An 11,608-nucleotide genomic window follows, 5' to 3' on the forward strand; every position below is an offset into this window, starting at 1 on the left:
CCTGAATGCGTCAAGACAACCAATACGGAAATGAGCGAAGGCATTCTCTGTAGGTGCAGACATCATGGTTGGGTTAGTCTCCTGGCTTTCAGCAGTTGTAATTAGAAATGCTGTAAAACCGGTATATCTGTAAGCTATTTCCAGTCCGCAACAGACAAACCTTGGGTAAGTTCTTATAAACTGTAAATAATCTTTGTAGCGTGTAAAGGACGTAGAGCAGGCGAGAGAAATGAATTCCTATCCTGCACTGAGTAAGCACTGGTGAAATTATGTTTGCAAGTTCAAATTGAAATTCATATCCAGCTGATGATCTAGGTACATTGTTTTTCCCAGTACTTCGTTAAAAGTCAGTGTCTGCTAATAAAGGCTGCTTCGCCTGTATGTCCGTGACACCTCTGGACACGCTCAGCTTTTATTCAGAAAGTCTATCCTTGTCCCAGCAATATCAACACATGATGGTTTAATCTTCCACTGTCTGTGTTGCGTATTCAATGATTTTACCAGTAATTTTCTTTCAGCGTCTAAAATAATGAATTCAAATGTGTGCAGGCCATGGCTCAGAGGGAACTGAAGGAGGCATTTGTCAGCAATCTCAATGGGACCAGCCTGGAGGAGGTGGCCCTGGGCTCGTTCCTCTCCCCAGTGTGTGTTGTCAACAGAGGGCTCTTTTTGATACTTTACTATCAAGCCAAAGGGAACCTGCCACTACCACACCCTCTGTTTTCTCACCTGCTTCTAGATCTCTGTGCTCTCATTGTACCCCTCGTCCTGTCGTGCACTGTTCTGAGCAGCGTTCTCCACCAGGTCGCCGTGAGCCTGACCTTTTTTTCTGCTTGTGTGTTCTGCTACATCTGCTGTGGGTGCCCGAAGAACACTGTCAGCGCCTTTCTGCAGAGTCACGTTGAATTCAGTCAGGTTCCCTTTGTGACTCTCTTCAGGGTGTTTGTAAATGTGAAAACAGCCATCAGCATTCTGGCCGTAGACTTCAGTGTCTTCCCAAGACGATATGCTAAAACGGAGACCTATGGCACAGGGGTTATGGACTTCGGAGTTGGAGCGTTTATCTTCGCAAATGCCCTGGTGTGCCCTGAAGCACGGAGGAGGAACATCTCAGGGTCCAAAATGAGTCATGTTGCAAAGCAGCTCCTGTCTGTCTGGCCCCTGGTTGCTCTTGGCATGGGGAGGCTAGTGAGTGTCAAAATGACCAGCTACCACGAGCACGTGACAGAATACGGCGTCCACTGGAATTTCTTCTTCACACTAGCCATCGTCAGAGTTATGGCCTCTGTGCTTTTAGTTGTTTTACCAACCAGTCTGCTGTGGATCTTTGCCCTTCTGATCAGCGTATTTTATCAGTTCACTCTGGAGACTTCAGGGCTCAAAGCTTTTATCATCCACAATAGTGACAGAGAAAAGGACTTTCTGCACGCTAACAAAGAGGGCCTGTTCTCTATATTTGGCTATGTGGCCATCTACCTTTCAGGAGTTCAAATTGGACTTTATGTGATGCAGCCACGAGCCAATGTTAGAGAGTGGCTCAGAACACTTGTTAGCCTCTTGTTGGGAAGTTTCGCCCTGTATGCTGCTTTGCACGCATGTCAGACGCTTGTGGAACCAGTCTCTCGCCGCTTGGCCAATTTCCCTTTCTGCCTCTGGAGTGTCGCACAGTCCTTGTTTTTCCTGTCCTGCCTCGGTTTGGTTGATATCATTCTGTTGTTCTCTAAAAGAGCATCCGGCTGTCACTTTGTACCTTCGTCATGGAATTTGTACAAAAAGCACTACGATGGTGACAAAAAGAGCGGTGAAATAGGGAGACTGTGCCTCATTCAAGCTGTCAGCAGGAATCAGCTGCTGTTTTTCTTGCTTGCCAATGTCATGACAGGATTGACCAACTCAGTTGTGGACACGATTAATTGTAGCACTTTTTTTTCACTGTGTATTTTGCTGCTGTACATGTTCATAAATTGTTTTGTGATATATGTATTACATTTCTATGGAATTACAGTCAAATTCTGGTAATTCTGTGCACTGAAAAGGATTTGTGTTATTTTAAAGGTTGTTTAAATGTCTGTTACTGCTGGAGTGACAGACGTTGAAAGTCCGGACAACTGACATTTAAAAGATTACATGCTGAAAATAATCTTGTGCAGAATATTTTTATGCAAATATCTTTTTATATGCATATGGGTGAATAAATGAGGACATGAACTACGATATTCAGTGAGGCTCAGTTATTTTGCATTTGTATGCATTTTTCTAAACATGTAATCTGTTGCTGCTAGATTCTGCATTCCACTCACAGTGAGTGACATTAAACTGAGGATGAAGAAGGACTTTGTTACAGTTATGTCCATATATATATTACGCATTCAGGTTAAAAAAATTTATTTTAGTTGAATACCACAGTAAAGTAATGATTTAAACACTTGCTTAACAAGTAAAAGATTTCCAGTTCAGTCCTGGGATTGGACAAAAAAATCCTTTGAGGGTTGTTTCAGGAAGGGCCTCTGGCATAAAAATATGTCAAACCAAATATGCGGAGCTACCTGCTGTTATGACCCCTACATATTGGAAATACAGGAACAGCTAAAAGTAGTACCACAGCATGACTTCAGGTGCAGACTTTCTTCTTTAAGTTCAAGGAACAGGATATCAGCAGCAGACAAAATGGTGAATGATCGCAGTATCATTTCCATGAAAAAGATGAAACCCTGTACAACATCCAGCCATGAAACCACTCATCATCATTATCCAAGTCTATCATAAAGAAAATACTTAATGAGAGAAAATGGACAAGATGCAAACTATTGATCAGGCACAAAATAGAAAGGTTAAATAGAAAATAATGGACAATTAAATGAAGAAATTGCATTGTTTAGACACATAAAACTAAGATCAAAATGTAGTAGAATGATGGGAAGAAAAAAAGTGTCATGAAGGCTTGGAATATGACATTGATCACAATCTGTAAAATAAAGATGCACATGCAAAACCTATAACCTTCCAAAGGACTCCTGATAAATTATTAAACGAATAATTTGTCACTATATTGATTTGACCAGTTATTTTTTCAGACCCTACAAGAAAGGGAAATATTTTTATTTGGCCCCTTGAATAAAGCTCAACTCCATCACAATTGTTTCACTCTCAAATCTGACTGTTAAAATGAGCTAAAATTATAGCCTAACCCTCAATGTAACATGCAGCTATTAACCACCTGTTTCTTTTTCTCACAGTAATGTTCTACTCAAATCTCAGTGGTTATTCTAGTTTATACAACGAAATATGACAATAAAATCTACGCTTTGTTTAATCATTTTATCAAATTATGCACTTTGTGCATTATCATCAGTCTATTCCCACCACCATCCTCACAAACGTATGAGCATTATCATCGGCTCTAGAAACGTGAAACAGTTTATTCTAAAGAATCCAGTAAATTACAATGAATGAATTTAAGTTTAGTTTTATGTCTGAATTGCCACGAACTATAATATGATATACTATACTCTGATACACTAAGATTATGATTTGTTTCAATCTACACTTACAATGTGAACGTGAATCGACTTTTTCCTGCCAACATAGCGCCCTCTGTAGGCCGCACGCTTTAAGACGTCAGCGCCTACGTGAGCAGGGCAAAGGTGAAATCAGTAATGAAGATTTCGCCACCGTAGCAGCTTCTCTCACTGTCGCAGTTGTTTATTTCTTTAAGGAGTCTTTCAGGAGAGGGTAAGTGAAATCAATAGTTAGTTGTAGTCGTGCGCCTTTATCTGCCAAGATAATAAAAATCAATCGTGTAAGTGTTGGTAAAAAAAAAAAACGGACGAAAGTGTCGGACGCTAAGTAGCCAGTCACCCAGCTGAACTTTATATTAGCCGTATTCAAGCTTGCTAACGTTAGCTTTGTAGGATTCGCGACGCTGACGATCAGCAAACGGATAAGTTAACCAAGTTTACTCGCATCGACTGGGCGTAGGAAAACTAAAGCAACACTGTAACATATAAAGTATGTGTTAAGCTGTCATACACTCCGTTATGAGGAGAACATCGCGTCCTGAATACGCCGACTGGCTTCCTCACTTTCTAAAAGCGCTTTGGGAAATGAAATTAGCCAACATGCTAATGATAACTTGCTACTCGCCGGTTACTGGTTTATCCTGCTCAGCGATAAAAATGCCAGCGCTAATAAGCACGTCTTAATGACTGGAATTATTTTGGTCCAAACTTATGCAAATTAATATAACGACATTAAACGCAATACAGCTCTCGTCATCTGTTGAAGCTCTCGTTTACCAAGTTGTTTTGCTAACTTAGCAGGATAAATCTAGGGTCGGTACAAATCTGTATCCAAGTTTCTATATCTGCATTTGCACCATTACACATGTAGTTAAATTCAGCAAATGGCTGATAATTAGCACCCTTTGCACCAGGTGATTTGTCAGATCGTGTTGTTGGCCGGTAGTAACCTGCACCAGATTAGCATTAGCTCGTTGTAGCCTGTGTTCAAATTGATCAGTGGGTTTGCTGTGTGTAATCTGCAGGTAGAACTGGAAGTCATGGCACGCCTAGTAGCAATCTGCAGGGAGGGGGAAGAGGAATACCCATTTCTGGCAAGACAGATCCCCCTGTATATCGATGAAACACTCACGGTGAGAAAGCTGTTGTTTTGTCTTTTGGTATAGCCACAGTAAAAAAAAAAAAGAAATGTTAATGAAGCTAGCATGTGACTGCTGTACCGTTAAAGTGTCAAAGCAAAGAGACAGTTTTGCCTGTCATTATGCTCATTTGATATATGGAACACAGGAACACAGTTTAAGCCTTACAGTTACCTCGTGTCTCTCATCAGATGGTAATGGAGTTTTCTGACAGTGTAATGGATGTTGATAGTCACGAAATAAACACTTCACACTTGAAACAGTTTTCTGAGGTGAGTTTTGTTCTACTCCTTTCTTCTAAAATAAAAAAAAAAGAAAATTCATATTACCTACACAAGCTTAGCTTAAAAGAGGTAGCTTGCCCTCTGTTATTTGCTAACAGTGGTGATTCTTTGGCTCACAGTATCACTCAAAGTTGAACCAGCAGGACTTGAATATTGCTCTGATGGTGGCATCAAGAGAGGTGTACACTGCACTAGCTCAGCTGGTGCCATGCGTGGGCTGCAGACGAAGTGTGGAGCGTCTCTTCTCACATCTAGTGGAATCGGGAAACCCAGCCCTGGAGCCCCTCACTGTGAAACCCACAGGCATGCTCTCTGTCACCAAGACATGTTTGGCAGATGTGAAGAAACTCTACACGCTCTTCTACGTCCATGGGTAAGCTGGAGAGAAAAATACAGTGCTTTATTACAGGTCAGAGTGTTAATCAATATAAATTTTTAACTCTTATATGTACACGCAAGGCTTTCAGGTTTCTAACAAGCAGTGACAGTAGCTACTGCCACTTTTCCAGTTTAGTGTCAGAGATGATAGTAGTGTACTTACACTAATGCTTTATTTAAAGTCGTTATAATTTTTACATTTTTTATTTTATTCAATTTTTTTTAACAGGGCAAAATTGAATGACGTGATTGACGCTATTCCGAAAAGTAAAAAGAACAAACGCTGCCAGTTACACTCCTTAGACACACACAAGCCAAAACCTCTGGGGTGAGTAATGCTCCTACTTTTATCTCTGTGCTCATTAACATGTTCTTTCAGATGTTGTTTTTCACAAAATGAAAGAATTAAGAGAATTGTGACGGAAGACAAATCACGGTTTTCATCTGTGTTAACATGATCAGGTATTCAGGTAAACTTGTTGAAAATGGCCCATGTACACATTAGGAATGGGATTTGATAAAAATTTAGCAATTCCGATTCCGTTATTGATTCCTTTCTTATCAATTCTCTTATTGATTCTCATTGGGTTCTCTTTGGCTCCGTTTTGAGAGTAACCACCAAGCAGCAACACTCATGCGAATTAATTGAATGCTGTGGCTCAAATGTTTGTACATGTTTGAGGTCTTTACGCTGTTTGTTGTGATCAGTGTTGGAGTTGCACAGTGCAAGAGTAAAAAGAGAGGGTTCTGTAGCAATGAGGTGAGGCGTGAAAGTACACAATTTTGTTTTGCTTTTTATATGTTGTATGCAAAATCTTCAGCACTGTTTACCCACTAACATGATGCACATTTTCACAGGATTATGTTTGCCTCTGCAGGCCTCTGCAGACTCAAGTCACCATTCCACATATTACACATAACACTTTTCTTGAAAATAATGCAGTTACTAACTTAGCTTTAGCATGTAGTCTGTGCAGATGCTTGCAAAAGAACCGAAGTTGTGTTAGCAGCATAATGTGGTTGTTTCTGTCCTGGATGCAGTTTTCCACTTTACCACTTATCTCGTCCTTTTGTGCAAATTAAAAAAATGTCCATATTCACACTCTAATAATAATAATAATAATGATAATGATGATGATACATTTTATTTAAAAATAGCACCTTTCAAAGCACCCAAGCACCCTCTAAACTCCGTTGCTGTTTTCCTCCTCTGACACACGAACTGAAATCAGCTGATTGTAGTGCTTCAGGTTTCATTAGTGACCCTAAACCTTTGCGTGACAGTATAAGTGTATATACATTGCACATACCATTGCATATGTTGTGGCTCTGCTGAAAAAGGAAACTGATGAGTTCAGTGTTCTTTACCAGCAAACTAGTTAGCAACACTTCATGTTACTGTGCTACTTGTGCTGCAAGTAGTGAAACAGAGTCAGAGCTGCTGTTCTGGACATGCTGCGTGATGCTTTTTCTAAATAAAACTAACACGTTCTTTCGAAGAAGAAAAAGTAGGTATATAAACAAATGAGTGGCATTATTGATATATTTGTGGTAGACAAATATCCACAGTGTTGTGTCAGTTGTGCTCTGCTAGGAAAAAAATAGGCCTGTGAGGAAAAAGGGGAAAAAAATGTTTCTCTCTTTTTCTTTACAACAATCACATAATTGGTAAAATGCCTATAACAGAATTGTGAATATAAACACTTTTTTTTTTTTTTTTTTTTTTAAGCCATGCTCTACAACAGTCATGCATTTAAGACATTTACACTCAGTCTTGTTGATCAAAGTGTTTGAAACTCCTGGTTACACCCATATCTTTCATTCAGTTGTGTTGTGTTGGCATTGAAGAGCTTGAAGGTGGTCGTTGCGTTTGGTCAGTAAGTTGTTGAAAACAAAACAGGTTAACTTATGCCAATCCCTCTAAAGCTGATAATAATGCTGTTGTGTGAATCAAGGTATTAGCATGTCAGTCTGTAAGCCCCTCTGCTTGATATTCACAGCAGTATAGCATTTTTCATAATATGTATACTGGCAATAGAAATCAACATAGAAGAGCATTTAGAAGCTAAAGAGCTAGAGATTTCCCTTTTACAAAGCTCACTAAAGAGAGGTAAAATAACTGGCCTCAGATATGACTCCTAATGATGATGATGATAACACGTCTGTGTCTGCTGTCTGTGTAAATATCCAAACTGTTATAACGTGTTATTTAAAATGACATGTCAGTATTGGATAGACTTTATCTCCACTGTTTCCAAAAAATCCGTTTCTGCAGGTTTAGGAGCTGATAACTGTTCACTGGAATGACATCGGTGTAATAATTGTATGTTACAGGGGAAGCTGGATGGATGTGTGGGAGCTGATGTCTCAGGAGTGCAGAGATGAGGTGGTACTGATTGACAGTGCCTGTCTTCTTGAGACGCTGGAGACATACTTGCGTAAACACAGGTAATCTTTAACTATCTTAACATTTATTTGTAAAATGTTATTTTTTTCGTTGTTAAAAGGAAACTAATAGTGTGGGGGGGGTTTTTTGTTTGTTTTTTGTTTTGTTTTTTTGTCCTTAGGTTTTGCACAGACTGTAAAAATAAAGTGCTGAGGGCATATAACATCTTGGTTGGGGAGGTGGACTGCAATAAAGAGAAGGGGTACTGTGCTGCGCTGTATGAGGGACTGTGCTGTTGCCCCCATGAACGGCACATCCACGTCTGCTGTGAAACCGACTTTATCGCTCATCTCCTCGGCAGGGCAGAGCCTGAGTTCGCTGGAGGATACGAGTAAGTCAGATTCAAATGTTCATTTTGAGTAATTTTCTACCTTTTTGATAATTTCTGATTTCAATTGATTGTTATTTATTAACTTTTTCCTTAAGACGCAGAGAGAGACATGCAAAAACCATTGACATTGCACAAGAGGAAGTCCTGACCTGTCTGGGTATTCATCTCTATGAGCGGCTCCACAGAATCTGGCAGAAACTCAGAGCCGAGGAGCAGACCTGGCAGATATTGTTCCATTTGGGAATTGATGCACTACGTAAAAGTTTTGAGGTACATATGGCTACGTGTTTATCAGATGATAAATAAACTGTGGCTGTTGCAACTCTGAGGTAATGTCCCTTTCACTACATGCATAGATGGCAGTGGAGAAGATGCAGGGCATCAGCCGTTTGGAGCAGTTTGTCGAGGAGCTGTCTGAGGAGGAGAGAGCCAAAGAGCTGAAGCAGGAGAAAAAGAGGCAAAAGCGAAAAAATCGACGCAAAAACAAGTGCGGATTTGATACATCTGAACAGGAGGGAGAGGACAAGGAGAAGAATCTTGATGAGGTAATCATGATCTAATAATCTGGCTTTCCTTTTTTATTTATCTTTGTTGTTCTGCAGCTACATCTCTCTTTACCTCACTCCCAGGGTTCTCTTGAGTCTGTGGAGAGCAGTTGCAAGGTCTGTGGAAGCCGCGATGAGGAGGATGAAGCCGGCTGTGATGAGACCGTCGCCACCAATAGGAGCACTTCCTGTCGTTGCCCAGACAACACCAAACAAGGTAAAACAAATGTACACAGACATCAGTCCTGTATTTTTAAGGAGGGTTTTACATAAGTAACACGGGTCTTAGTTTGAAGCTGGAAAACAGAAATGTTCTCATCCATTTTTCCAGATTTGTCAGCACACAGCAATGGAAGTGACTGCGGCTACTCCTCAAGTATGGAAGGCAGCGAGACGGGATCGCGAGAAGGCTCTGACATCGCCTGCTCCGAGGGAATCTGCAACCACGATGAAGCAGGTCAGTTTTGAGAAGAACAAAGATTCATTTTAGGATATTGTTCATATATTTTTGCCTCACGGTTCTTTATCTTCTGAAGGAGATGACCCAAACCTTCATCACTGTGCTGAAGACAAGGAGGAGGATGGAATAGACAGCTGTGTTGATTGCTGGCCACACTCTGAGGAAAACGCACAGTGCAAGAGTAAAAAGAAAAAAAGGAAGGGCAAGGGGTTCTGTAGCAATGAGGTAAGGCGAGAAAGTACACAGTTTTGTTTTGTTTTTATTGTTTTTATATGCTGTATGCAAAATCTTTAGCACTGTTTACCCACTAACATGATGCACATTTTCACAGGCTCAGAAAGGTGAAGGTTTCATGTCAGATGGGAACACAACAGGCCACAGTCTGCCTTCAACGCACACATGTCGAACCAAAGAAATCTTTTCCACCTTATGTGGCGATACATTTGCCAGTATTGCTCTACGGTTACCGTGGACTGTACATCAGAAAAACCTCAGCCTTCACATGAGGCCTGCAATGGCAAATATAAGTCTTGTAGAACTTCTGGTAAGTGAGAAATGTGTTAACTGTAGAGATGTAGTAACTACTACACAGGAACGTCCTCAATACCATTTTTGAGCTTTGGAGACTGGATGGTAAAAACGTACAGTCAGATAGTATGGTGTGAATAAATTATACATAACTGCTGTGCTACAGTTGCTCAGAGCAACACAATCTCTCTCACCCAGTGCACAAATTCTGACTGCTGCTGCTCTACTCACTCCAATCTACATCTAGAGCCTCTGATGAATGATCTCCTAGGTGCAGATGCAAAGTTTGCAACACTAACATGAACTGCAGCTTTATTATGAGTGTTGTGAGTGAGGAGACTGTCAAGAAGATGAGCCTAGACACTTTATATTCCTACAAAGATTATAGGCAGCCTGTATTTCAGGTGAGCTTCAGCCAGCGAGCTTGTATCTGGATTTATTGCTGCCTGACAAAATCATCACACATGCAAGTTGTGTTCTGATTTCAGGTATATTTGCATAAGTTTAAAACGGAATACCGGCACAATAAATGATTATCAGTATGAATATAAAGGATTCAAGCATGGCCCAGTTAAACCTCAGCACACCTACCTTAAAAACTGGCTGGGAAGCTGGCTTGTTTTCTGCATTAAGCTACATATCAGGTTTTTAAAATTAGAATTAATACAATAATTCTGGACACAGTCCTTCTTGAAGCATATCTTACCACTCGGCCACTATGTCTGCAGCAGCCCCACATAGTTACTCGGGCATTTATTTTTAAGCTCCTGCAAGAGATGCATAACTTTAATTTCCACAAGTCACCAGGATGTAAAAGTTGCATCTACAGAACATGCTTTTTCCTCAAAATAGTGGCTTATACTTGTATATCGAACACTTACAGTACCACTCATGTAATTATAGCATTCACAGCATTACAGCTTTGTATGTGGCTCACTATCAATGTCATGCAAATTTATCTGACGGATATGATTAACTGAGAAAAATAAGTTCACTTACTTACATCTTAAATTACGGTGAGATACATCTTCAACCACCCAGTTAAAATGCTTTGTACGTTTCTCCGCTCTTGATTAGCTCTTTTGGTTACAAAAAACATCTTTAGTTGTAGTCTGCCTACAGAAATTCAGAAGCTTATGTCTCTGTTCTGGCTCTCACGTTCTCTATTCTGCTCGTGTTCTTAAAACAGGATGATTCAGAAGTGACTTCCGACGAAGAGAATTGTCTCACGCAGGATGAAATTCAGGCGTTTCTAGAAAGAAACCAGTCTTTCTACAACAACCGCCACCAGTACCGACAGCTCCTGAAAGAGAAATTCACAAACTACTGCCATGCCACTGAGCGGAGTAAGCCGGTCTGTGGAAAGTGGTTTGCCACAACTAGTGTCAACTAACTGCACTAATAAATCTCCCTACTGGGGGAGGGGGAAAAAAAACACTCACGACCACTGCTGCAACATTGTTAGAAAGATTTCTTGGAGTACCTTTTGTGTCTTGTTCAGTCACTTCTCCTTTATAGTAAATGTGATTCTTATCTTCTCTTTGTCATCTCTTTTTCTCTCTTTTGCACACCAACACACTTCTTACCTGTAGCTCTCTTTGACCAAGCCTAGCTATTTGTTGGTCTTCTCTGGGGGAAATCGGGGTAAGCACAGTGGAATCAATAATCAAGCTTTGCAAGCTGTGATGGTAGGGATAAAGTTTAGGAATCTTGTTTTATGTTTGGTTTTGTTGGGGGTTATTCCCTTTTTTTTTTTTTTTTTTTTTTTTTTTTTTTTTTCTACTTTGTTTCTCTTTGGTGACACTTCAGTGTAGTGACAAAAGTTGTACCTTTAAATGTGTACAGAAATTCTAAATATGAAATTTTACAGAGAATAAACATCCATTTTTAAAAATGATTTGGGTGTGACATCAAAGCGCAATGTGCAGACTTTACTAAATAAAGATTATTTATTAATATGCAGTATACATTTTGTATGG

The 11,608-nt window shown here is 40.1% G+C and overlaps 2 protein-coding genes across 3 annotated transcripts; both read left to right on the plus strand.

The window, feature by feature from the left end:
- The first annotated feature begins 25 nt into the window (after positions 1–25).
- On the plus strand, positions 26–2,214 carry pigw (phosphatidylinositol glycan anchor biosynthesis, class W). Its single transcript, XM_084941697.1, has 2 exons — positions 26–165; positions 550–2,214. The coding sequence occupies exon 2, from the start codon at positions 553–555 to the stop codon at positions 2,017–2,019; it is 1,467 nt and encodes a 488-aa protein (XP_084797823.1). The 5' UTR covers positions 26–165; positions 550–552; the 3' UTR covers positions 2,020–2,214.
- Positions 2,215–3,611: 1,397 nt separating this feature from the next.
- ggnbp2 (gametogenetin binding protein 2) lies at positions 3,612–11,596 on the plus strand. Of its 2 annotated transcripts, none has more exons than XM_084941693.1 (14): positions 3,612–3,732; positions 4,544–4,651; positions 4,849–4,929; positions 5,061–5,314; positions 5,549–5,647; positions 7,654–7,767; positions 7,887–8,096; positions 8,192–8,366; positions 8,453–8,641; positions 8,726–8,858; positions 8,973–9,098; positions 9,178–9,326; positions 9,433–9,645; positions 10,819–11,596. In XM_084941693.1, exons 2-14 carry the CDS (start codon positions 4,559–4,561, stop codon positions 11,020–11,022), a joined length of 2,040 nt encoding a protein of 679 aa, XP_084797819.1. In that variant the 5' UTR covers positions 3,612–3,732; positions 4,544–4,558; the 3' UTR covers positions 11,023–11,596. The 2 variants fall into 2 exon arrangements, with proteins under 2 accessions (XP_084797819.1, XP_084797820.1); XM_084941694.1 differs by lacking the exon at positions 3,612–3,732 and adding an exon at positions 3,779–4,008.
- The last annotated feature ends 12 nt before the right edge of the window (positions 11,597–11,608 follow it).

Source organism: Perissodus microlepis, chromosome 10 (assembly GCF_051167445.1).
Source record: "Perissodus microlepis isolate ML-2025 ecotype Zambia chromosome 10, ASM5116744v1, whole genome shotgun sequence".
NCBI classification, from domain to species: domain Eukaryota; kingdom Metazoa; phylum Chordata; class Actinopteri; order Cichliformes; family Cichlidae; genus Perissodus; species Perissodus microlepis.